General features: G+C 35.5%; 1 protein-coding gene and 1 long non-coding RNA gene across 28 annotated transcripts; both read right to left on the reverse strand.

The window, feature by feature from the left end:
- Positions 1-4,591: 4,591 nt before the first annotated feature.
- Positions 4,592-11,070, reverse strand: LOC110707512. 27 transcript variants are annotated; one of them, XR_002508543.1, is made up of 10 exons: positions 10,693-11,069; positions 10,349-10,535; positions 10,194-10,239; positions 9,963-10,074; positions 8,584-9,319; positions 8,453-8,468; positions 6,415-7,357; positions 6,059-6,302; positions 5,033-5,827; positions 4,592-4,937 (listed from the first exon to the last, which is right to left on the reverse strand). It is a non-coding gene; the product is annotated as an uncharacterized LOC110707512 (long non-coding RNA). The 27 variants fall into 27 exon arrangements; XR_002508541.1 differs by having other exon boundaries at positions 6,415-7,366; XR_002508539.1 differs by having other exon boundaries at positions 8,453-9,319; positions 10,693-11,070.
- A 10,526-nt stretch (positions 11,071-21,596) lies between these two features.
- LOC110707513 lies at positions 21,597-23,126 on the reverse strand. Its single transcript, XM_021885526.1, has 3 exons — positions 23,022-23,126; positions 22,479-22,894; positions 21,597-22,018 (listed from the first exon to the last, which is right to left on the reverse strand). Exons 2-3 carry the CDS (start codon positions 22,881-22,883, stop codon positions 21,818-21,820), a joined length of 606 nt encoding a protein of 201 aa, XP_021741218.1. The 5' UTR covers positions 22,884-22,894; positions 23,022-23,126; the 3' UTR covers positions 21,597-21,817.
- Between the last annotated feature and the right edge of the window lie 4,080 nt (positions 23,127-27,206).

The following is a 27,206-nucleotide window of genomic DNA, read 5'->3' on the forward strand; positions in this document are numbered from 1 at the left end:
GAGCAGCGGCAAGGACACACTCACCCCAAAAATAAATAGGTAAATTAGCTTGAAATCGCAAAGCTCTCCCAACATTAAGAATGTGTTTGTGTTTACGCTCAACCCTCCCTTTTTGTTGTGGAGTTCCGACACATGAGGTTTGAAAAATAATTCCCGAAGCAACAAAATAATCATTCAAGCAATTAAACTCAGTACCATTATCACTTTGCACAATCTTTATGGTTTGAGAAAACTGTCTATCAACCATTGCAACAAAGGCCAAAAACATTCTAAAAACTTCAGTTTTATCAACCAATAAATAAATCCAAACTGCTCTCGAATAATCATCAACAATAGTTAAAAAATAACGAGCTCCACACGACGAAACATGTCGATATGGACCCCACAAATCACAATGTATTTTCTCAAAAATTCTAGAGGCCCTACTATCACTTAAAGGAAACTTGTCTCTAGGATGTTTAGCACGCATACATACTTCACACCCCTTATCTAGACAATCTTTATTACTACTAACATGAGGAAGCAACTTAACTACTTTCTCGGAAGGATGCCCCATTCGACGATGCCACAACTCCAAATTTGAGGTTGCTTCACCAATGCCAACATGATGCACCGAATCCGAATTGCTAAAATAATATAATCCGTCTCTCCTAGCTCCCGTTCCAATCAGCTCCTTCGTTTGGTCCTGTATAGCACACATATAAGAGTTAAATTGGACAATGTAATTAAGCTCATCAACAAGTTGAGACACAGAAATCAAATTACAACTCAATTGAGGAACAAAAAGAACCCCTGTAAGAGTAATCTTGTTCGACAAACAAACCGAACCAACCATAGAAGCCACCACGGTTTGACCATTAGGCAAACCAACAGGACATTCGAAACTCTTAGTATCAAACAACAAAGATTTTTCACCGGTAACATGATGTGTTGCTCCTGTGTCTATAATCCAAGAAGTATCATCAAACTTACTATTCAATCGGGTTTCGGGAATTTTTGAATTACCAAACAATCCCGTAATTGCTTTCCATTGTTCGCTAGAAAAGACTTGACCATGAGAAAAAGAGGTGTCATTAGAAGCAACAGCATTGGCACGTACTGTGCCTTGGCCACGACCAGACGAAGACTTCCCCCCTTGGCTGCCATCTCTCGGAGGGGGTCTACCATGGAGGTCAAAGAATTTAGCCTCCACGTGACCTTTCTTTTTGCAATAATTGCATATATTTATCCGACCAACAATTCGAGGTCTCGTGAACCACCTTCTTGCACTTAGCACACACCGAGGCATAACCTCCACGATCATGAACCTCCTGCCCACGACCTGACGCTTACGGACAGCAAAGCCAAGAGCTTCAGCAAGCCTATGTTCTTGTTCCTGCTTTGCTAAACGTACCCTCTCATCCTGCATTACTAACTGGTACGCACGATCTAGGCTAGGCAGAGGATCTTGTGACAAAATATTAGTACGCAACGAGCTATAAAAATCAGAGTATAGACCCATAAGAAAATCGTGTAATTTCGATTGTTCACGCCTAGTTTCATGTAATCGACCAGCAACACAATTTGAGCAGCAAGAACATGAAATTAGAGGCTCATGATGATCCAATTCTTGCCATAAAGAATGCAATTTTCCATATACACTGACACAGACATATCACGAGATTGTTCACACTTAGCAATTGATGATTTTAATTGTTGTATTCTAGGACCATTAGTTTGTGCATAACGTTTCTTGAGATGGTCCCATAGAAATCGAGCCTCACGAAACTTTGAAAGGGAAGAACGTACCTCAGGGTCAATTGTGTTTGTAATCCAGGATATCAACATGGCGTTGATAGCTGTCCAGTCAGATGCTGTACATGGTGAAACAGGGGCGGTGATGGTATTATCCAAGAAACAGAATTTGCGTCGCGCCTCCAAAGCTGTTTGTATATCAGCGGCCCAATCATCATAATTATCAGATTTTAATCGAGTAGGGGTTATGAAATCCAGGTAAAAGGGGGAATTTGGTTTAATTTCAGTCGGTGGGGGTGGCGGAGGAACATCATCTCCAGCCATGGTTTAGAAAATTCAGAAGAGAAAAAAAACGAAAGGAATTCAACCTGCTCTTGATACCATGTTAAATTATGTAAAACCTCAAAGCTTGAATTTCATTGATTACTATCATCAAAATATATAATACAAGTTATTCCCTAATTTGATAGAATTAGGAAACTCCCTAAAAATATACTCAAAAGATATTATGCCATAAAATAGGTAACAAAATATATCCTAAGATATTCTCAAAATATATCCCTCAATACATAGGGTTTGTTCACTTGCTAGGTCATCATACAAATTGCTCATCCAATTAACCTATTATCAAATATAGATAAATTTGTTCAAAGATTTATGTATAAAGAGCTATTGTCAACACAACTCATTAAATTCATCAAAATAAAAAAAAGGCCCCAACAAACTCCACTTGTCAACATGTAAAATGTATGGAGGCATGCGAAATCAAACCGGTTTGAATTTACAAACATCAACATTTTTTTTACTCCTCCAAACAATAAGAGGTTTGTCTTCTAAAAAGTTTAAACAAACCTCTTATTGCTATAGCCCTGATAGGGGGTGTTTGGGAGTTAGAAGTTTGATGGAAAAAAAGCGATTTGAGAAGTAAGAAAGAGGGGTTTGACCAACTCAAAAAGCTATTTGAAGTGTTTGATAGTTAGAGGTTTGGAAGAGAGTTTTGGGATGAAAAAGCTCATATAATAAGGTTTTTGGAAGAGCTTTCAACATTTTGGTTAGTTTATTTTTGAAACAGCTAACAACTAACCGCTACTTACCAAACAATTTTACACACACAGCTAATATAACCAATTAATCAAATCAGCTATCATAATCAGGTAGTCAAATCAGTTAACTCAATCCGCTAGCCTCTAAGAGCTAACATCTAACATCTAACTCCCAAACAAGCCTTAGTTTCTTATTTGTACTTTTCAGGTTTTCATGTACTTTTTCTATATTATGATGGCAAATTGACAAGTTAGTCATTTTGTGCCACCTCTCAATTTCCATCTTTTAGGATGTGTTTTACTGTTATTTTTAGTTGAGTGTTCTAATATAATATTATAAATTATTACTCTCTTGATCTGTTCCTAAATTAAAATGCCCATTTCTCTTTATTATGCGAGTAATAAATATTCGAATTAGACTTCTAATAAAGGAACGGAGGGAGTATCATGCTTAGTATGAATTGAAGCTTTATAATCTTGTCTAATTTGATATTTATCTAAATTTTGATCTTCTTATCCAAAAGATCGCAGTTCTTATAGAATTCACATTGTTTATGAACTATAATAGAGTATAACTCTTATTTGCGGGCTTCATGGTGTGGCAAGAGTTGTGAAGGGGCGTGATATATTGTAAAACCTGCTATTCCTAGACTTTAATCATTAGCTTAGGGTTCATTTGGTATCACTGTGATTTTCTGTTATTTTTGTTTTTCAAAATCATATAAAATATGTCATATAATAAAAAAAAATTAGTCAAATTTATTAAAATCATGATAATTTTGAAAGCTGACAACAGAAAAGTGGCAACACCTTTATCATGTTTCTTGTTTTTGGTATTTTTTTTTAAAAAAAAAAACGATGCCAAACAAGCCCTTAAACTTTTGGTTTAGTTGATTCTTTAACCGTTTAAATATGAACTTCTAAGATATCTATTATTTTATTAATCCTTTGTTTAATAATATAGCGCCAACATTCTTTTTTGGGTGTCTCAAAATATCGTGTCTGTTTTTTTAAAATTCCTATTTTTATTTTACATAATTTAACAACAATATAATGCATCTAGTTTATTATTTTTATTTATTTATTTATTTTTTTTTTCTTTTCTTTAATTTATGTGCCTATAGTGATTGGCCTTACCTTAATAAGTGTCATGTTTCTTATCATCCTTAAGCTTTCTACTTCTTCTATCCTTTAACTTTTTTATCCATACTAGTCGTTGGAGCACACGCGTTGCGCGTGCCCCCCCGACGGCAAGATAAGTAAATTCGTGGTTGTGTTCGGTTGTTGTGATATTTGTGGTTGTGTTCAGGTTTTGTAATAGCAAGAATACATGAATTTATAAGTGTCTATGGGGAAATATGTATGAAAAATAATTGTTATAAGTGAAGTTATCTAGAATTTGCTATAATTTAAAGATTCTTAAAAAAAATATATTACTCCCTCCGTCCTTTAATACAATGCATCTTTTGAGCATTTATTCCTCACATAATAATAAAGAGAAAGATGTTGATTTTTTGTTTAAAATATAGTATTAACTAATCAATTTGAATTTCTACATAAAGCATCTCAATACCTTGTAAATCTTAAAACTTAGTTGATTTTAAATCAAATAGGTATACAAAGATATAATTTCTACTAACTACTACAATCAACTTGAATTTCTATGCAAACTATCTCATTATACCTTATAAATTTGTGTTTATTTATTTTTTATTTTTTTCTTTTGTATTAAATGTATTATTAATCAACTTGATATTAACCCTTTTTCTCAAAATAAATAAATTAAAAAAAAAGCACCAACTTGATACCTAACCTCAAGAACAAAGATATAATTTCTCTACTAAAATCACAATACACATATTGAAGTTGAAAACAAGTACACATTATGCTCATATATTCACTTATATGCTCTTGCATTACTTCATCATTTACGTATCTAATTCTACCCATTTCTACCATTTAAAAATATAAATTAAATACTACTTGTACTACAAATGAAATTAAATCCCATAACCTCAACCTATAATACTATCACCATCTCACACATGCTTCATCTGGTTGTATCCTTGTCTTCTTGGCGCCTTTAAGCACGTGCTCCACTGCTACAAGTAACATCTTGGCCCTAATATTTCAGGCTTGCTCACTTCATCCCAAAATTATCTGCATAAAACAGTAGAATAAAAAAATAGAGCTAATCACATATGATAACACGATAAACAATTAGCTTGTATTTTACGTGAAGTTCATATATATACCTAAAGTTCATACAAAAGAAACCTACAAGTAGTTTCCTCTTCTGAAAGAGGAGCATTCTGAATGTCACCCATATTAAGAGATATTTGTAACCACCAAATAATTAAACTGCAGATATATCAGTTACATAGATAAGCAAACAAAAAAGAACAAATGTATTAACTTGCGGACAAATATTTAAGATATCTAAATGATGATGAAGGCATATGCAAAAGCTGATACTTTAAATTCAAGATACTTAATTCTATTATTCTAGCTGCCTTTAACAGCTTATACACTTAATCTGCGATAGATCTATGGGGAAAAGCATGGTCTAGACTTATATCCACAAGGCACAATATAAATATATAATGCGAAAAAAAAGAAAAAAAAACACTAAGCTGCATACACGTCCGATCAGAAATCAAATATAAGAAATCTCACAATAAGCATTCCATAGAAAATTGTGGGTCTTCCCATGAGAGCCTTTACGAGCAGCCATTAACCAAAAATGCTTAATATATATAAGCAATAACCAAGTTCATTGTCTATCATGTTTGACGAAAAGAATAATGTGTTGCCAATTTCTCTAATCTAAATATAAATGTACTGTATAAGGCAAAGCATCATAAGAAGATGAGAGGTTTTACCAAAGCAGTATATATTAAGAAATAAACCCAAAAACAATTCATAGAACCCACTATTCATTCAGCACCATAATTCTGGAATGCCAATGATGCCTTCATCCCAAGCCTACTCAAGAACAAGGCATACAGGATGTGCAGAAGAAACACGAAGAAGCAACAATTTAGTAAGAGCTGCCAGAAAAAGAGAGTGTAAGCTTGCTGGCTACATTATACAAAATAAAGAATTGATTTTTTTTTCTCTATTAATAATAACAAAGCCTAAATGTTCAGAAATTTGTAGGTCAACAAAATCTTTCTTTAAAGATTAATAAGGATAGTTATAAAATACAGTTAAATTCATACAAGCACAACAAAGAAAAAAAAAAACCCTGCAAAAATCCATAAAAGCAAGAAGTCACTCACAGATACTTATTATGAGGTTCGGAGCTCCAAAAGCATTTGAGCAGAGTGATTGAGAAATTCTCTGAGATTGTCTTCCTCTCGATCTTCTCTTCTTTTCCCCCTGGAACTCAACAAAGCAGAGTGAGCGAGTGAGAACTACAGTAACTTTAGAGTTACTACAACTCAGTTGTTGTATCAGGGCTAGCTGACAGATTCGAGGGGTACATTATTGCTCACAGATCATCAAGATTTTATACAAGAAGACCTGTATAAAAACACACAAAACAAGTATGAATAGCAGAAACATTGATGTAGATAGTTGCAACTGAAGTATAAGTGAGCAATCTAAATAATCAAAGAAACAGGAAGAGACGTACGCTTAAACTCATCAATACCTCCGACCAGATTTGGAATTTAGGTAATGCCCACCTGAGAACGCAATCATGCAATCATAGTAGGGTGTCCCCTAGATTAACTTTGTTATGGGAAAGGTCATAATGTTTCTCTTATCTTATGACAAACTTTAGGCAGAAAAGTCGGCCTCCTTTTCAAATACTTTAAGAACATGGAACCTGTCTTCTTCACAAGATTACAAGTAAGAGGAATCTTCGGAACATTAAGTCATCTATTTCCTTATGTGCACTTCAGAAACTTCTGTCAGTTTTGTAGCACACATTATGTGTTATAGGATCGATAAAGTCATAAATGACAAATGACAAACAATATTCAATTTCATGTCATGACTTCGTTGTTTGGTGATCGTGATGAGTTGTATTTTCCTAAAGTAACGACTACTCTCTAAGCTTTAATGAGTATTGGGCCATTGGCAGGCTTTTTTAATAAATACAATCAAGAAAATAAAGTAAGCAAGCAGAGATGTAAAATAACTGAAGTGCTCAAGAACAAGAGGTCTAGAAGAGTAGTATATTGTAATAATCTCAAACATAATAGCTTGATATACTTTTAGAATCCATCGCCTCACAAACTCATGGAGATTCATAGAAATGCAAGGTCTAACAATGATCTAACTTTGCACATCTTTTGAATAAAAACTAATTATTACTTCAGATACGAAGGATCACGATCCTGCTCACCATCATTAAATTTAAGCAGGAAACGACACACATAGTTGCCATACAAAAATAGGAGATAAGAGTGAATATATTTGAAAGACTAACCTCTTTACTCTAACAAGGATGTCCAGGCTGCTTTCTCGGTAGTTAAGTTGATATGGAATCAAGGAGGGCCACGCAGTTGAATTTTCTTTTTTGTTATAGAAGCACAAGACTAACTTCAAGCACTGCATTATTTTGCACCAACCTGCAATTGCTGCAAATATTACAGTAGAAAAGATAAAGGATTCTCAAGTTATCAGTTGTATGGTGTAAATTACTCTCACGTATATAATAATAAATTATAAGGAGACTATCATATCAAACATGACTTCTTTGTTGACTCCTTAATACTTCCCAACCTCACTTGATAAGTTATTACATTCATATAAGTAGAACACAACCCTTATCTAGACATACCACATGTACAAACCTTTACATATATATTTTCTCACCTCATTTAATAAAAACAACAAAAGGCTCATGTAATACGAAATAAGAAGTTAATTAAGAGTGATGAATAAACTTGGGGAGATTAGTGTTCGTTCATCAAATCTATTTTATAAACATTTAAACCCTTCAATACATTTAATTTAAACTAATTAACTTTAGTCACTCACACATCTGAAAATTTAACATACACATTAATCCCTCATCACTTTGGCAAATTATCAATTAGTCATTATCCAAATAGTCATTAATCAAAATTGCCCACATTTTAACTTTATAACTAATGTGTAAATAAAGGAAGAAGGGAAGACAAAATAAATAAGAGAAGCCCAAGCATTCATTTTAGCACCCCAACCAACTCAACACAACAACACCACATAGGCATCAAATGAGCAATAACAGCCCGCTGCGATAGAACCAGGGTAGCAGACCGTAGTAAATTCCAGAAGGCATAATTCCTAGCACACAACTCCAAATCGAGAAATTCTTGAGCCTAGATTGAATAACTTTTCGAGATCTAAAACATTGATGAAGGGACTATGAGCTAAAAACAACTTCAGGTCGATGATTTTTGGACGAACAGAATAGCAGTAACAGGGCAGCACCAGAATAACAGCGGCAACAGCGTGAAACAACAGCTACCCTCTATAGTCACTCACAACAGCAATATCTAACTTGACAGCATAAATTTTGGCAGCAAACACCATATGCATATAAGCATATTAAAAAGAGAAAATATTGGGAGAAAATGAAAAGATATGGAAAAAAATAACAAGTAAGCTGTTCATATTAAAGGTTAGGTGAAAATTGAACCAATTAGAACAAGAAAGAGAAAGGGGAGATAGAATTGTACCTGTAGATCAACAATTCTGTTACAAATCAGACAATAATGTTACTAACAATATATTTGGATGCTCCAACATGAGCTGCATAACTAAGAATTTCAGCGTTTACAAAGAATAGAAGGTCAGTACAGCAACTAACCCTTATTTAGTTTTGTTTCCGCAACTTGAAGCCCTGAAACTGATGATAAAATTGCAAAAGAAAGAAAAGAAGACGCTTATTGTATAGTACGCCAAATTCGCATTAATATTCAACATATACTCTTTTCGTTTTCATAACTTCAGAGCTAGGACTTAGTACATAAGTAAAAGACTACAAATAAAACTATGAAGTCTATAACATACATAAACGTGCGGCATCAATAACATGCTACACTATTATGAAATCAGGGTCGGGAAAATAAAGGTTACGCAACTAACAGAGAGACTGCTTTCAAGACTCCATGACCTTCAAACAGAATAGGGAAATTGTATGATTGTGCAAAGGAGATAAAGTAATTATATATGCTTATTCTTTTCAAATATAAATTGAAAAACAACATTGCAAGCGAGCACACACAAAGCTTGCTCAATTTTAAATATGTTATGCAACATATTAACTATACAAATGAACAAGATCCAAATTGCAAGTGTAAAATAGGTGCTGAACGGAAATCTAAATACTATGTATTTAGGATGTATCTTAATTTGTAGTATAAATTGTAATAGGGACTCCAACCACACAAATTTATCAAAACATGATCATATTGTCAAACCAGATCAAACAGGCCACTGAAATTCATATCTTTGCAAAGACATCACATAAGTACTTAGCAGCGCTCTACATCCTCAATAGCTGCTACCGGAATGTCACCTATAACCCCCATTTTTATTAATACCTAGTTCATAAAATTCAATATTAATAACTGTCAAAATTTTTAAAAATCAATCTCCAATCAAAAAATTCGAAATTAAGTAACCCTTAACAAATCAATCTTTCACCTTACAGTTCAAACCTCATATCAAAAATGGTAGCACTACTAAATCAACTTCAAAGTAGATTACAACAAAAATCAAAGCTTAACAAATCCCCAACTAAAAATTGCAATCACAATATCAGATCCCAAGAAATCACACTATCATAAAAACAGAAGTAAAAAATAACAAAACCCCATTAAGAAATACACCAAGCAAATCTTTAGCAATTGAATCGACTCAACGATCCACTATGCCTATATTATTTTACTCTTACAATGTAATAAAACATATTTTTTTACTTCAGATTTCACCAAATTACTTCCAGAAATGAATCATATTATCTTACAACAGATTATCATTATATTAATCTTAAGAAGTAAATTTGTAGCAAAAATTGAATGTTTAGAATCTTGCCTAGCATAAATGGTCAATAAGTCCTTCACCTTGAATTTTCTGCACATACACATCCATGACATGAAAGACTGGTAAATCAGAAGTATATTCAGAAGGCATCATAAACCCTGAAAATTGATTGCTAATTAAACAATCTAGGTATTTACTCACCATCCATGAAACATCCATCTTCGCCTGAAACATAAGCTCTAGTCAATATGAAAGTAAAATCGGTGAGGGTTTGGATTGTTTCGAAAAGAATCTCATGCCTCGCACTGCTAACCTGAATATGACCGAAACTTTAAACTTTCAGATACATCAAACTGTTAGTCCTCTATAATATAATATCAAAACATGTTTCAAAATAATATAAAAAAAAAAAGAACAAACATCCAATAATACCCGTGTATCTTCACCTCAAACTCGAATCCACCAAACCTGGGTCCATCTTCCTCGCAAAAATTAAATTTTTAACATCTAAAACACCCATATAACGTAAAATAGTGAAATTAATAATCAAATAAAGTCAATATCTTGAAAACTTATAAGACTAATACCTTAATTTTGGTGGGGTTGAATCAAAGATCCAAAGTAATCTCCTCTTTCTGGAAAAATACTGAAGAACATAAGGAGTGACCCGAATAGCAACAACCCATGCTCCGAACATCAATCCGTGGGATCGAAGCAGCGGCAGAGCTTCTTCCTTGCTTGGTTTCTTCTAAAACATTCCTCCGAACATCTTTGCTTTAGGAAACCATTTGAAATCAAATTCAATAATAAAAAAAAACTACATGAAAAGCCTAGAAATAAATAAAATAACCTTCATATAAAAGGTAAAAATCTAATCGATGAGATGAACATCAAAGTATCGAACCAATTAGAACAAGAAAGATAAATGAACCTTAGCAACCGCGTTGCCAAAACTGATGAAATTGAAACACTGAGAAGAAGCGAATCCCATCGCCATGGTTTTTCAAGGATGATCGGTGATTTTGAGCTCATCGCCATCATTGTTGAAGGAGGACATATTTTCTCTCTCTAGGTTTCTCTCTCCTTGTTTTCCATTAAGAATTCTGAGCTTTTTTTTTTGAGATGAGGAGGAAAGAGAAGGAAGTCTGTGAGGAAGAAGGTGAGGAAGTCGGTGAGAGAGTAAGGGGAAAGTAAAGGGGCAAAATTGGCAATTCTTTAATTTTAGGGGCAATGCTGTAATAGCACCACAAAGTACTATTTACCAGCTACAGTAAATTCTTTTGCATATTTTATAATGGTTATAGATTTAATGCCTATTGAGAGTGAAAGGTTTAAAAAACTGTTACTACATATTCTAATAATCTATATATAAAAAATAAATAAATAAATAAAATTGATGGATTAGTTTCATAATGATTCTTGTGAGTTTTCAAAAGCATTACTAAGACGTAGTAGTTTACAAGCTATAGATTAAGATATTATTGATCAAACTTGTTTCTTGAGAATTTAAAGTAAAAGGAAAATTTGTCTAGAAGAGACTTATATGTTCACTATTTTGTCTGAAAGGACCTTATTTGTTTAAAGTGGTCTAAAAGAACCTTATAAATTTATTTTGTTGTTTGGGGAGACCTTGAGGTCGGAATCCGACAATAATTGACTTATTTCTCCAATGTTGACCTCTTACATGACCTTAAAAAATGACCCACTTTTTTTTTTCTTTTTTTTTTCCATGACGTCCCTCCAATTTCTCACTCTCTCTTTTCTAATCCCCAAATGACACAAATAAAAAAAAAAGGGAATTTGACGGAAATCATGGATAAAAAAGAAAAGAGGGTCATTTTTAAGGTCATAGAGGTTAACGTTGGAGGAATAAGTCAATTATTGTCGGATTCCGATCTCAAGGTCCCCCAAACAAAATAAACTTATAAGGTCCTTTTAAACTATTTTAAAGATATAAGGTCCTTTCAAACAAAATAGTGAACTTATATGTCCATTTCAGACAAATTTTCCAAAGTAAAAATGTAAATGGGGCAAACATTAAAGGATGCCGCAGAGAGTATATATCCAACACAATTCATGGGACTTGCATATATTTCAAAAAAAGAATTCTTTAGTAATAATGTCTCAATGATAATAAATTTCTCCAATGTCTTTATCTATTTGCAGTACAAACTTACAAGAATAAGAGTTGGACAAAATGGCTTTAGCAATACCAATACCAGATAAATTGCTGAGTTTTCTCATGGAAAAGGTTGTTCCTGTACTACAAGCTGAGACACAAAAGTTTCAGAGTGTCCCTGAATTACTAGATGACATCAAAAACGAAATGGATATCGCGAAAGATTACTTGAAAAAGGCCGAGGTAAAGGTTGACAGAACAAATGATCAAACAAAGGAGCAACTTAAGAAACTGAGTAATTTACGAGTATTGGTTTTTAAAGTTGAAGATATCATTGACGAATATAAGCTGCTTGAATCAACTCATCAAATAGAAAACCAGCAAGAAGACAGCACAGGGTGGCTGTTGGGAATATGGGGATTATTAGACCGAAGTTCTAAGGAAGTTGACGAGTTTAAGGACAAACGTGGGATCGCTTGTTCAATTGTAAGGATTAAAACGGCGTGTTGAATAATTTCAAGGAGCTGCAAAAGCTAGCATTTGTGGATGGAAGTTCGCCTACTCCGGTGCCCGGTTTGGATACGCTAAAGCGATTGGGAAGGTTGGCAATCGAAAATCTAAGGCCGGAACATGGGAAAACGTTATGTAATTGTACGGGATATAATGGTAGCAACCTTGATATGCTGGTAGCATCCTTCATAAACCGGTAAAAGAATGTTGTGCAGTTTAAGCCCTCATTAATCGGCGAATAAACCATGGTCCTTACCGGCATTACTCTATGCCACGTGGAGAGCTGCTTCTCGTCACGTAGCATGTCTCTCTGGCACGTGGAGAGTTGCTTGGGGCCACGTATAAGGTCGGTGTGCCACCTATCTGTATAGCTGGCACCTGCTTGGTTGTATTTCTATAAATACCCAAGCAAATCCCCATTTCAAAGGTAGAATCTCTCTCTCCCTAAAACACTTTCTCTCTCTTATTTCACTTTCTTCTCACAAAGGTATTGACTTTAGCATCGGAGTGGTTATTCCCGGATAACCCCCGGGCTAGCTAATCTGTATTGGCTGTGTAGGTGTGTAATTGGACGGTAAACCATTACCAGCCCTCGGACACTGACGGAAGCTGAATTCAGCAGGAACAATTGGCGCTAGAACAATTGGCGCTAGAACAATTGACGCTAGAAGGAGGGGAAGCAGGAACCCCAGGGAGATGTGTTCGAATATGCTATCAAGTTCAAATTCAAACCTCGAATAATGAGGCAGAGTATGAAGCAGCCTTGGCAGGGTTACAACTATGCATATCTGCGGAAGCAAAACGTATTGAGATGACAACTGACTTGCAACTGGTAGCAAATCAGTTCAATGGCACTTATGAAACTCGAGAGCCGAGCATGACGACATATCTGGCAAAACTCAAGAGTGTTACATCTAATCTGGAATATTTCGAAATAAAATTGGTTCCTCGAGCAATGAACACGCAAGCAGACGCATTGGCTAAACTTGCAAGTTCAAGCTTTAACGATTTAGAGAGGACGGTGATGGTAGAAATTTTGAAACAAAAGAGTATTGATGAACAACCTCCTAAGGATGTATATTGTACAAGTGAAGGTCGATAATGGTATGACGAAATCTTAGCTTACAAAGTACATAACGTCCTTCCTGCCGATAAGATGGAGGCAAGAAAGATCAAGAAAGACAGCGTCTGGTTTATTATGTTTCGGGGCACATTGTATAAACGGGGGTTTTCGCTACCGTTGCGAAGGTGTATAACAGCGTATGAATCGGCAAGGCTGATAGAAGAAATACACGAGGGTGATTGCGGTAATCATGCGGGGGGTCGGTCAATGTCCTTGGAGGCAATGAAACGGGGCTACTATTGGCCGACAATGAATGCAGACACCATGGAGGTACGTTAAAAAATGTGATAAATGCCAGAAGTATGGGCCGGTGATTAATCAACCTCCAAATGATTTAACACCCATTCTTAACCCAATTCCGTTCGCTCAATGGGGAATGGACATTATTGGGCCGTTCACGTCAGCAACGGGTGGCCGAAAGTTTTTGATTGTAGGGATAGACTACTTCACCAAGTGGATAGAAGCGGAACCGGTAGCAAAGATCACGGCGAACGAGGTGAAGAAGTTCATCTGGAAGAGCATCTTCATGTCGGTCTTCACCTTGTCACGCTCCTTGATAACGGCCTTGCAAGCATCGTCAGCCTTCTTCAGCTTTGTCTCGGCTTGATCGGCAGCACGCTGTAGTGCTGGTACATATGTACCACCTCCACGGCAGAGTTGACGGTCTGGAGATAATGATTAAATTGGCCGTTAGTCACACAAATAGTACATATGTAAATAAACATAATAAAATAACAAGGATTCTTTGTTGTCTTACCCGGAGCATGTTGTTCATTAGCTGGCCGCAAGGGGCGGCAACGCGGTTGACAGGCCTGTCGACTGGCGTCGCCAAATCCTTTAGCACCCTCCAACCCATGCTCCCGCCAGTGCTAGGATCGTCGCAGAGAACAGACTCGCCACGATTAACATTGATCCGGGGATGCCATGGATCACCGACAACACCAAAGGGTACAACCAACTCGTCAGCAACTTCTTCCGGGATTCTGACATACGGAATCTCGATGAAGTCACCGACAAGAGCCGGGACGAAAGAATTTTTGCTGGGGCCGCCAGTGCGCGTTGAGATGACCGTTGTCTCCTTGCTCGGAGGCTTATCAATGTTGGCCACCTGGCCGGTTCTGGCCTCGCTGCCGACCCTAGGACCAGTTGGATCCCTTAAGGTGACTGTCAGCTTTTTCGGAGGATGGGGATCGGTCTCGTCCTCCAAATTAACGACCCCTTTCGGCCATGTCTCTTGTGCCTCCTGATGGAGAGGTGCCGCATCGCCATCTCGCTTTTTCTGCTTCTTCCGTTGCTCTCGGTCGGAGGACTCACACGTCCTATTAGACACATTCTCGCCACCCCTTTTCACAGCTAGGGTACGGGGTTTGGCAACGCGTTCGGTAGGAGCCATATCTTGCTGTCTCGTTCTTTTCCTTTTCGAGTCTCTGGTGGCGAAAACGGGAAGGGTGTCGTATGACTTTTTTGGCCGACCTGGGCACTGTTGCTTCACTCTCCCGTCAGGAAGCAACCCTAGTCGGCTGTAGTCGAGTTTGTCAATACCTGGTGGTAGAAACACCCGATAATAAACATCAATACACCGACATCATAAAGGTAAACATAGGCGTTAAAAAAAAAAAAAAAAAAGAGAGAACATGTATAAGTAAAATATACGCAGACAGGTAAGAGAATAAGCAGGCAAAACACTTGTCAAAATTAATTTCAAATGCAAAGCACAAGTACAGTAAAGATAAATATAAGTATATGTATATAATTTATAAACATTTTCATACCAAATGCATCGCTATGGCAGAGACCGACATGAGATAGAGGGGCGTTGCCCAGTATATAATTACAATGGGGCAACCACACCCCCGGAACAACTTTATTCTTCTTACCAGCACTAACATATGTACAGTTAAACCACTTAAAAGCTTTTTTCTCCAACTTTCCTAACGCTCTCGACCGTATGGTCTCGAACATACTGTGAGGGTGGTAAAATGTCCTACGGACGGTAAAATCATCGGGAACACTCATAAAATAAAATTCTTTCTTCCAGTTCTTGCAACTGGTCAATTTTGGCCACACAGTGCATCTCCCGGGAGCAGTAAAAAGAGACCACCATATGGGTGACTGGCTATCTCTCTTTATCCAGTGCAACCTCCGAAATAAGTTCAAGGTAAGGGGAAAGTCCATAAATATCATAACCCAGACAAGAGAGACTATATTTCGGATGGTTGGAGGCGTTAACTGTGCAATTAATACATTCCAAGCCCTGAATATTTTTTCAATATAATGATGAAGTGGAAACCGTAAACCAAATTCGAAATGTTTGGCATAAACAACAACGTGGCCGGGAGGGCAGTCCAAAGCCGTTTGACCTTCGCTTGGTAATCTGATTTCATAGCCGTCAGGATGACGGTAGAAGCGTTTACCATGTTGGCAATAGTCTTTCTCGGTAGCTGTCTGCAACCATACCGGATCCACAACAGACTCAGTTATTTCATAACTGCTAGGGACTTCTTGGGGTTCTAGGTATTTCGGATCATCCTGATCTGAATTGTATTCCTCGTCGAGACGCTCTTCATCTGCGATCTGAGCAGCAAGATTGAAGTCGGCCCAAATTTCCTCGTCGGTCTCGTCATCTTCTTCCTCATCATCTTCCCCTTCCCCAAGCATTTCCGATTCCTCTGCATCGTCTTCATTACCGATGCTTTCATCCCTACTTTCTTGCCGTTCCAGGCTATCCTCAACTGACAGGATATCTTCTTCTCTGATATCCGAAGCTTCATGCCCAGGATCAACATCTTCTTCCTCAACAGAGCGTCTACTGCTCTCACCAACCTCACGTAGGTAACTGGTGTGTTTCGTTCTCGGCATCCTGTCAATATTAGTGCCGTATTGATTAAACTAATCCAAGTTTGATCTCAAATGATATTGAACACTAATAGGCTCAACGTCGGCAATCTCTGTGTCCTCTGGGATATCGGGGTTGGTAGGACGCAAAGCCTTCTTGGCGTCAACCAGAAACTTATGACGGTAATAAGCTTCTCTTTCTTCTACAGAAGTTAAGGGTGCACAGAGTTCAGCCTCATTGGCTTTACCCGTATTCGCATGCATTCCAGAACCAGACATTTACAAATAATGAAATAAATGCAAAATCTACTTAACCACAAACCAGTGAGAAATCGAAAAGAAAGTTAGGGTTTGTTACCTCTTTTGAACTCAACTCTTGAAAGCGTAACTCCGGAATTAAATGTCCTCCGTTTACAAACACCGGTCTAAAAACAACTGAACAAACCTTCGACAAATCGACTCCTGAATCGCAGAAATATGTGCGAACTACAAGCGAAGTGAAGTGGAAATTTTTCGAAATTTTTTCGCAAAGGAGATGAAGGGTTAAAAGTACGAAATTTGCTATTTATACTGTCCAAGTGAAGCGGTTGATGTGACATTTACTGCATGCAATCCAACGGCTGTAATAAAACGCCTTTTCAAAAACACCCTACTTTGATGAATGACACGTGCCCCATTACTTTATTACATTTTCCCGCCAAATCCTAGGCAAAAATTTCAAACAAGTGTGAAAACGTATTCACTCCTATTTTCGGTTTCCGTTTTAAATTGAGCAAAGCCTATCTGCAATTCGCTCACTTGGGGGGCAAATCGAATATTTTCTGACTGTGTCTCTTACGCAACACATCACAAGGTTCCATCGCAAGTGAGCACGTTAGTTTTACTAACGTCCTCACTTGGGGGGCTAGTTGTACGGGATATAATGGTAGCAACCTTGATATGCCGGTAGCATCCTTTATAAACCGGTAAAAGAGTGCTGTGCAGTTTAAGCCCTCATTAATCGGTGAATAAACCATGGTCCTTACCGGCATTACTCTATGCCACGTGGAGAGCTGCTTCTCGTCACGTACCATGTCTCTCTGGCACGTGGAGAGTTGCTTGGGGCCACGTAGGCACCTTCTTCCTATGAGGTCGGTGTGCCACCTATCTGTATAGGTGGCACCTGCTTGGTTGTGTTTCTATAAATACCCAAGCAAATCCCCATTTCAAAGGTAGAATCTCTCTCTCCCTAAAACACTTTCTCTCTCTTATTTCACTTTCTTCTCACAAAGGTACTGACTTTAGCATCGGAGTGGTTATTCCCGGATAACCCCCAGGCTAGCTAATCTGTATTGGCTGTGTAGGTGTGCAATTGGACGGTAAACCATTACCAGCCCTCGGACACTGACGGAAGCAGAATTCAGCAGGAACAATAATGCATTGCAAAACATGATACAACTTCGATCATTGAGTGTAAGTAGTATTGAGATTAATGAAAATGTTCAAGTTTATGATGAAGAAGTAGTTCTTGATTTGAGCAACTTAGTATCTCGGATCTTTTACCAAAACAGCTAGTTTGACAAAAATGTCAGATAATATAAAATCTCTCATTAGAGTGATTTCCATTGATCGATATTTATAGGGTTACAATGAGAAACCTAATCATATTAGGTAACTATAACATATGTACAGATATCAAAGATAATCTTATACAAAATATATCCTAAACCTAGGATGAGAATATTCTATGGATATTCTCTATCACACCCCCGCAGTCAGAGTGGGAGAAAATCGGATGCTCAGAATGGATCTGAATCACGCATCGAACGGTAAGGATAGTATAGTAACCCATGATCAAAAGAGAAGTAGTAGACGTGTGCTGATGATGACGATGTGAAGCAACAACCACGACCTACGTATAGTAGAGATATGCGCTTTTAGGCCGAAGGAGAAGAGTCACGCTACACTACTACGTGAAATCACAGTTGAAGAAAAACAAATAAAATTGCGCAAGAAAAAATTAAATCCCACCGCTTGAAATTAATCAATTCTCAAAAGAGAAACCATGTAGCAAGAATTAATACTCCACAATGATTCCAAGTGCTGCAACAATAAAAGGAGCTAACTTGATAGCAAAAGAGATGTGCAAAAGTTGACCTTATTGTGATACTAGGTTAGGTCCCGTGCCATGCACGGTTATTTTTAATAATTGTTTCATATTAATACTACATTTAGTTATAAAATAAAAATTTGTTTAAAATATTATGCTTAATTTATGAAAGAGCCTATTGGCTAGTATATTTTCTTTAAAACTACTTTTGCCTACACATACCTCTATGTGCACCCGGGGGTATGTAAAAGGTGATAATTAGCCACTACCCATTGGCAAGACATGATTTTAAAAATATGCATTTGTTAATATGCATATATTTTTGTATATATTTGATATCACTAAATGAATTTATTAAAACGTAGGACATTAAAAATTATGTTAATAATTTTTTTTTCTTTTCTTTTTTGCTTAAATTTAAAGTTGTTATTTTTTTTTGGAAGGATAAATCAAATCTTTTATTTTAAGTAATTTTTTATTATTTGATATTCGAATTACTTTCTTGGAGCTTTTAATATATAATTAAATTAAAATTAAAATAAAAATAGAATCCTTCTAGTAATATTTGACACAAATTCTATAAAAAAAATCTATTTTTTTTATATAGTTGATAATATATTATGGAAATATATATCAAATCTTTTAATTGTGTATAAATTTGTTATCTTTTATTTATGTATTGTATAAGATTTGTTTCCAAAATATTTTTTTAATAAAAAAAAAAACTAAGGACACACCAGAAAATGACAAGTGTCATTGCTGGTGTGTCTTTTAGTATATAGTTATTGATACCACCACCAAAACAAAATCTATGTGATTATGTGTGAAAAAAAAACCAATGAGGCAATGTAAGAATCATTGTTGGTCATGGGGAGGTGGAAATAGAGTGCGGCACATGGAGTAGGTTGGCAGATGTGGTTACTGCCAGTAGTGGGAGGTGGTAGTGTATGCGATTGCCAACAACGATGGAGGAGGCTTTCGTGATTGCTACTGTTGGTAGGAGGCGCAAGGTTACATAAAGATTCTAAAAAAATAGTTTGAGAAAAGAAAAAAAATTCTATATGTGTGTCTGCGGAAGCATAAAAAACTTTGTATATCCCGCCGGTGGGTTTAATTTTCTAACCCACCGGCAGGGTGAGAATTTTTGTATATAATCCCGAGATCTAACCTAAGCTGTGATACCATGTCAGATAATATAAACTCCCTCATTAGAGTGATTTTCATTGATCAATATTTATAGGGTTACAATGAGAACCTAATCATATTAGGTAATAGAACTATAACATATGTACAGATATCAAAGATAATCTTATACAAAATATATCCTAAACCTAGGATGAGAATATTCTATGGATATTCTCTATTAAAAAGTATTTACCAAAACGGCTAATTATAAAATTTAATTCCCAAACTAGCTAATTTATTAACTTGGAAGGAATTTATCCATTTCTTATTTCCTTTGAACCAGTTTGATTCATTTTTTTTAAAATTTTTTTGTTTTTTTGGTTTATTTTTATTTCCTTAAAGATTTTTTTTAAGTTGGAAAATTTAAGCAGTATACAAAACTACGAAAAACGTAAACAGTCACAGACTCGCAAATCCCTAATTTCAATAAAAAAATAAAATAAAATTAAAAGCCCTAATTTTCCATCTTGATTATATCAATCACAAAATTTTGGAATTTCAAGTATTATTGTTCTATCAAGATTACCCCAAATTTATACGACGATAAGGGATTTTAAGGTATTGTTCATTTTTTTCATGTCTATTAAATTAATTGTATACTCTTTGTTTAAGTCGGTTAATATGAATATTTTTTTTGTTTAATGTGTATGATAAATCAAACTTACATATATTTATTTCTATCTTTATGTGTTTAAAAAAATAGTTGTATATTTTTTTTCTTTTGTTGATTGGAAGTTTGGATCATTTTTTTTGAGTGGGTTTATGTTGTGTAACTTTTTTAAAAATTGAGAATTGATGTATATATATTATGTTGATTGTTATTGTTCAAATTAATGGGATATTTTAAACTATGGCATTAGAATTTTAATAAAACCAACATTAAAAAAAATCTAATTCTTTTTAAATAAAACCAAATAAAAAAAAAAAGTGAACCGAACCTGGTCAAAGGAATATAAAAAATAAATAATATCCTTTCAAATCGATAACTTTAGCTAATTTGGGAATTATATTTTATAATTAGCCGTTTTGGTAAATAATTTTGTCAAAATAGTCATTTTGGTAAAAGATCCTAGTATCTCCTCCTGAATTTCTTGAGAGGGTTTACTTAAAGGGGCCTTTGGTAGGAAATGAATTGCCAAAATGGGTGCATAAACTCAAGCATTTGGTAAGATTGCGGTTGATAAACTCCGGGTTTACGAACGATCCACTCGAAAAGCTTAAAGTTATGCAAGGGTTGCTTGTGCTTGAACTTGATAATGCACATGATGGTATGTCTTGGATTTTGGGTACAAAGGGTTGAAGAAACTGGAGGTGTTGCGTATTATTAGGCTAAGGAAATTGAAGACGTTAAAAGCTGGGGAAAACGCTCTTCCAAAGCTTAATGTAGCTGAATATCATACTTGGTACAATCTAGAGGATATTCCACATCAAATTCGGAAAGCAAGTGATACATTGTTAAACACTCGTATTATGAGTCGTACCAAATCTTCGAAGTTCTAAGAAACTAGTTAATTGATTTGTCTTTCTGGATTTTATTGATAATGTATATGAGTTGATGATCAATTAGATTAGTTGGTTAGCTGTTTGTCAAACGAGATAATTATATGAACAATGAGGAGATTGTATATTATTCAATAAATGTGTAGTCGTGGGTAAGGGTAACGACTATTCTGCACTATAAAAGCACAAAGGTTGTTGATGATTATGTCGGTCTAGTATTTCTCGATTTAGATTAGCCTAAATTCATATATTGACTCTGAAAATTCTATAATTTTTTGTTATATATTAGTAGTGACATTAATGCATCAACAGACATAAAATTCGAAATCTTGCAATTAAAGGTGAACAAATAAATGAATTATTTGCATTACATTTATTTATGCCCATTCTTTCTAACAATTTGAACTCATGCATGAAACATTATAAAGTATTGCTTAACCATGAAAGTGCAAAATCAAAGAATTGAGATTGAGATAAGAAAAAGGTGAACATAGATTATAGTAAATTAGTAATAGACATCATTATCTAAACCAAGGGGGTTTCAAAAAAAAAGAAAAAAAAAAAACCAAAGGGGAATTATTTATTCATAAACATGGTAATAGTTGCATAATAAAGAGAAGGCAGGTTACAAGATTAATTAAAAGTAACAAGTCCCTTGGAAAGTTATAGCAAAGTTGGTTGACATGATATAATAATCAAGCCTTGGGTAAGAAACGATCGAAGCTAGCAGCAATCAAAGCACGTTTATTGCCATTGTCCTTGATCTCAGCTGTTGCTGAAGCACCTGTCTCAGCATCGACGAAGGTACTTGTGTTGGTGGATGCATCTAGTTTTGGTTCAATTTCACTCCACTCCATTTTGTCCAGCTTGTAAGGATCCCCAGCTTCCACATACACCTGCAAACATCGTGAAAACTAATTCATTTGTTTGTTCCCTCGTAATTGCGTGCTACATGTTTGCATATACTCTCCGTTCCATAATATCACACTACATTGTTGTAGATTTCTTTTCAACTTTAGAATTTAGATCAAATCAAACTAGATCAGGAACATTATCACTTCAAATTAGAACCTTTAATTATCATTTACTTATTGCTTAATACCGTTAATTGCGTATTACAAAAGATTATGAAAATTACATATTCGAAAAGTTTATAATGAAACGAATCTAACAACATCCATTTTGATAATGTTTTTCTTTATAGATTAGTATTAAAATGCGGTAAAAATTTAGTCAAATTATTAATAAAAATTTAGATCAGACCTTATGAAAATCAGACCAGATCTCCTTGTTTCAGGTGAAGAGAACAAGTCCTTATATGTATGCGTACATATATATCTTATTTGAATGTCATACCTTGTTAATTTCATCGGAATTGTCGGGCTTGTCCCAAGCCAAGAGATAGCCAAGACCAGGAAAAGACCTGTCAAAGGTACCATAAACGATTGCACACTTTGAGCCAACAATCACTTGAAGTTGTCCTTGAGAAGTAGCACCTTGGTGTACAAACGCACCATGATCTTCTCCACCGATTGTGCCAGGAGGGTTGGCTACGAATTTTCCCTTAACATCATGGGTTTTCATAAGCCTTATTGGCCGGTGTTGAGAATTCTGCATAACACCTCCTACTGCAACCAGCAGATATTGTTCATCCTTCACAGTATCGTTGTTGGCTAGGATAGTTTGTGCCTCTTGCATCGCCTTTTCGACTGCTGCTTTCTGCTTGCCATTGAATTGAGCATCCACTTGAACTGAAGTCATTCTTACCTTAGCTATATGTTCGTCAAAAAGCGTTACATATTTATTTACAAGGAACAAAAAATAAAATGAGTTAGGAAGTATAAAGCTAACATCAATATAGAGGTATAGAAACTAGGAAAAGAAAGAAAGAAAGAATACCGTAATGAGCTTAATAGTTAAAGGAAGTTTGTGCGTTTCAATGCAATATATTTTGGTGTAACCAATTTCTGTATTTATAGAAGTGTATGTGATGCATAGTCAAATGAGAAACTTAAATAAATATTATTTCTGTTTCATATTATTTACAACGATTTAATATAAAGTAGGAGAGGAAAAATATATAATCATTACAAATAATAAGAAACGGAGATAGTAGATAACGTATTGAAGTATCATATTCCAATTTCATTATTTAAGACTTTAAGTACCTCACGGAATCAAACATTTATCCAATTTCATTATTTAAGTATCCATACATTATTTAATTTAAGTACCTCGCGGAATCAAACGTGTAAGCAGTCAATATAAATATTATGGTGGGATACATCATACATTCATACATACGTGTAAGTAGGATAGAAACAAGGAAAGAAGATTAGAAGATACTCATTGTCTAGGGAATTTAAAGAAAGGAGATGCGAAAGAAGAAAGGGATACTGTGAGGGACTGAGATTTATTTATTTATTATTTACTTTTTTCATTCTATTAATATTACAACAAGGATGAAATTACGCATCTTAAATCACATTTTGTATATATGTTAAATATCTACAATCGTGTAAGAGTAAAAATATTATAAAAAATTAATATTGTCTAAGTAATTTATGAAACAAATTCAACAAGATTCCACATAACTACATTTTAACGTATTATATATATTATATGGTCAAACAAGAGTGATGAATAGTACAAAAAGTCCTTTATTGCAATATTGATATAAGGGAGGAAGTATTTATTAAGTACTTTCTTGTGGAAAATAGGAGAAAAATAGAGAGATGAATAGAGAGGATCTACCCATCCGCTTTAGTCCTCAATAACTAAAGTTCTTCTTATCACAAGTAGGGGTGTACACCGGTCCAAAACCGGACCGGACCTGGACCGGACCTGTTTGGACCGGGGACCTGAATTGGGTAATTATGAGGACCGGGGACCGGACCTGAATTAACAGGTCCGGTTCCGGGCCAGACCTGAAAAATCAGGTCCGGTCCGGGTTTGGACCTGAATGGACCTGTTTTGTGTCTTTTTCGTTTTTTTTTTTTAATACAAAATCTGTTGGACCTGCATATGGACCTGCATATGGACCTGTTTTGTGATTTTTAGACCTGTTGCATAATTTAATAATTACATACAAACCAAAATTATCAATTACAAAACTAAATAAAGTCTATAAAGTCCCGATTCTCAAACACCAAAAATACAAATGAGTCCACCGAAAATACAAATAAGTCCACGAAAACTCAGTTTCAATTTTTCAGAGTTTGGTTTTCTTCTTTTTTTTTTTTTTAATTACGATTTTCCCGGGTTTCAGGTCCGGACCTGAAAACCCCGGGTTTGGACCGGGTCCGGACCGGGACCGGGAACCTGGATTTTTAAGAACCGGGACCGGACCTGAATCAACAGGTCCGGGTCAGATCCGGTCCGGTTCAGGTCGGTTCAGGTCCGGGCCAATTTTTATACACCCCTAATCACAAGGAGCTAAAATATCTTTTGTTTCACTAGCTTATACGAAGCATATATCTTCGCAAGAAAAAAGATCCTTAAATAAATTAAATGTCAAAACCCCATTTTAGTTATTATTTAAAATGTACAGCAAGTAGCTAATAAACATTGCAATGAAACATTATTTAATTGTAATTAAAACATGCACCATGCTACACCACTTGTAAAATTGTGATTAACTAAGAGCAAGTGTTGATTGAATTAAAGTAAGTAATAATTAATTTATGCAACTTATAAGGTATTGTAGCCAACCATAAAAGAATATTGTAACTTGAAAGCGTTGGATCTTTGAACAGGGAAGAAATCAAGGGGGGCTAGGGTGGCGACGGCCACCTCCTTGACTATGTTTTACTCCTGTGTTTTCTTTTATTTGCATAATTTTGACTGGTAAATTTGATGAGACACAATTTTGATTATTAATATCTTTAATTATTAATTAGTAAAAATTATAACAAAATTATATTATAAAACTAGATATTATGAAGAATCTAATGATATATAATATAATAATATATATTTATTTTATAGAGGTGAAAAAATCAAGTCAACCATGATATGTGAATAGTGTAAAAATCAAAGTGATGCATTTAAAAAAACTGAGGGAGTAATATTAAATTCCTATACTCAGGGTCTGTTATGTTCAGCTTCATTTCAACTCAATTCAGTTCAGCTCTAACTAGTTCAGTTCAGTTAGATCAGTTTGGTTCGATTCCGTTCAGTTAAGCTCCAATCAGTTCAATTCACATCATTTCCTAATTTTCTTCTCTCATAAACAATTCATTTCAGCCCTATTCAATTCAGTTTAGCTCCAATCATTTCAGTTTAGTTTGGCCCAAATCAGTTCATTTCAGTTGTTTTCAGAAAATCAGAACATGCCCTTAATGCTAACATAATATACTTAGCCTAGTTAGTCTAGTTGAAATAAGAATCTAGTATGTGGTTGCAAGTTCAAATTTTGTTAGCTAAACTCTTAATTATTTTAAATTACTGTTGAGACAAATGAAATAAAACCAAATCGATCCTGGCTTTGGCTCCCTAATACAAAATTTGTAGTTATTACGCCAATGTCTTAGATATTTAATATGACAAGGCAAATTAAATTTTTTTTGTTTCTTACCATCAAATAAAGATGCTCTTATGTTATTCATATCATGTTAATTTAATATAAAACGAAAAAAGAGTAACAAAGTTAAGAAGATAAAATAACAAAGGAAAATGATAGTGAGGGGGTAGCTCAAGTGGTTAGAGCTCTCCTCGCGGTTCTAAGAAATTTTGGGATCGATTATCATCACCCGCCCTTATGGCTCTCTGAACACCAAAGAAAAAAATAATGAAGGAAAATAAATGTTCTTGATAATTAAGAATCAAAGCACTAGCTACGTTGTTGTCAATATATTCAAATAATATACTGGAAAAATTAAAAAGAATAATCCCACCTTTGTCATTTCTTCTCAAAACAATCTTACCTTTGAATAATTTAGAAATAATAATCCTACTTTTGCCCCCCATTTGCTAAAAAATAATCCCTTAACCGGTTTGTTAATGTGGTAACTTGTTTTAGAAGATGACTTGTCAGATGTCACTTTCTTATTGGCTTTTTTTAATAATAAAAAACAAATTAAACAACAATAATTTTTTTAATAAAAGCTATGCTTCCATCTTCCCCGATAAAAACCAGCCCTTTACTCTTGCCGGAGAGGTGCCCTATCCCTTCCCTGTCGCCACCCACCTTTATCACCGAACATACAACATCCCTTATTCATTCCTACATTGCATCCTCAATTCGCTGACCCTTCGCACCCCACCTAATCGTCAATACTAGCAATCTAACAACTACGCCAAATCATGACGAATAACCCACAATTTTACTTCACACCACCAAGTTCGTACACCCACAACTCCGCAAGCCAACAATAGACGACCACCCCCAACTGGCTCCCGCACTCGCAACACCCAATATCAAAGTTAATGTTATAGGGTTACTCGATCAGTGTTATAGGGGTTACTCATTCAGTATTACAGGGGTTACTTGATCAGTGTTATAGACGTTACTTTGTTCTTTTATAAGTGACCAAATGATGTGGCCAATCACACACCAGACGGACTACATATAAGCAACTTTTTGGTGCAGCGGGCCACACCGTGTGGCAGGGGTTACCCGAGTTATTTTGTTAGGGGTTACTCGAGTTATTCAGTTAGGGGTTACTCGAGGGGTTCACTCGGTCAAGGTTTATTTGAGGGGTTATTCGGTCAGGGATTACTTAAGTTACTTGGTGTAGGTTTACTCGAGTTAATCGATTAGGGGTTACTCGGTCGTAGCAATACTAGAAATAGGGCCATTTCCGATGGAATTATTCCGACAGACACCTAATTCCGTCGGAAAGTGCATATTTTACGACGGATTTTGTTTTCGTCTGAGATTTCCGACGGATTTTAAAATTCCGTCGGAAAATATCGAAGTCTAATTAAAAAAAAACAAAAAAAACCCCTAAAACACCCCCACTTCGTTTTAAACGTTCCGCCCCCTTATCTTTACCCTACTCCTCCTTTTCATTCTCTCTCTTCTCCTCATCTTCTTCTCTTTCTCTCTTCTCTCATCCTCTTCTCCTCGTCTTCTCTTTCTCC

This window comes from Chenopodium quinoa, unplaced genomic scaffold (genome assembly GCF_001683475.1).
Source record: "Chenopodium quinoa cultivar QQ74 unplaced genomic scaffold, ASM168347v1, whole genome shotgun sequence".
NCBI classification, from domain to species: domain Eukaryota; kingdom Viridiplantae; phylum Streptophyta; class Magnoliopsida; order Caryophyllales; family Amaranthaceae; genus Chenopodium; species Chenopodium quinoa.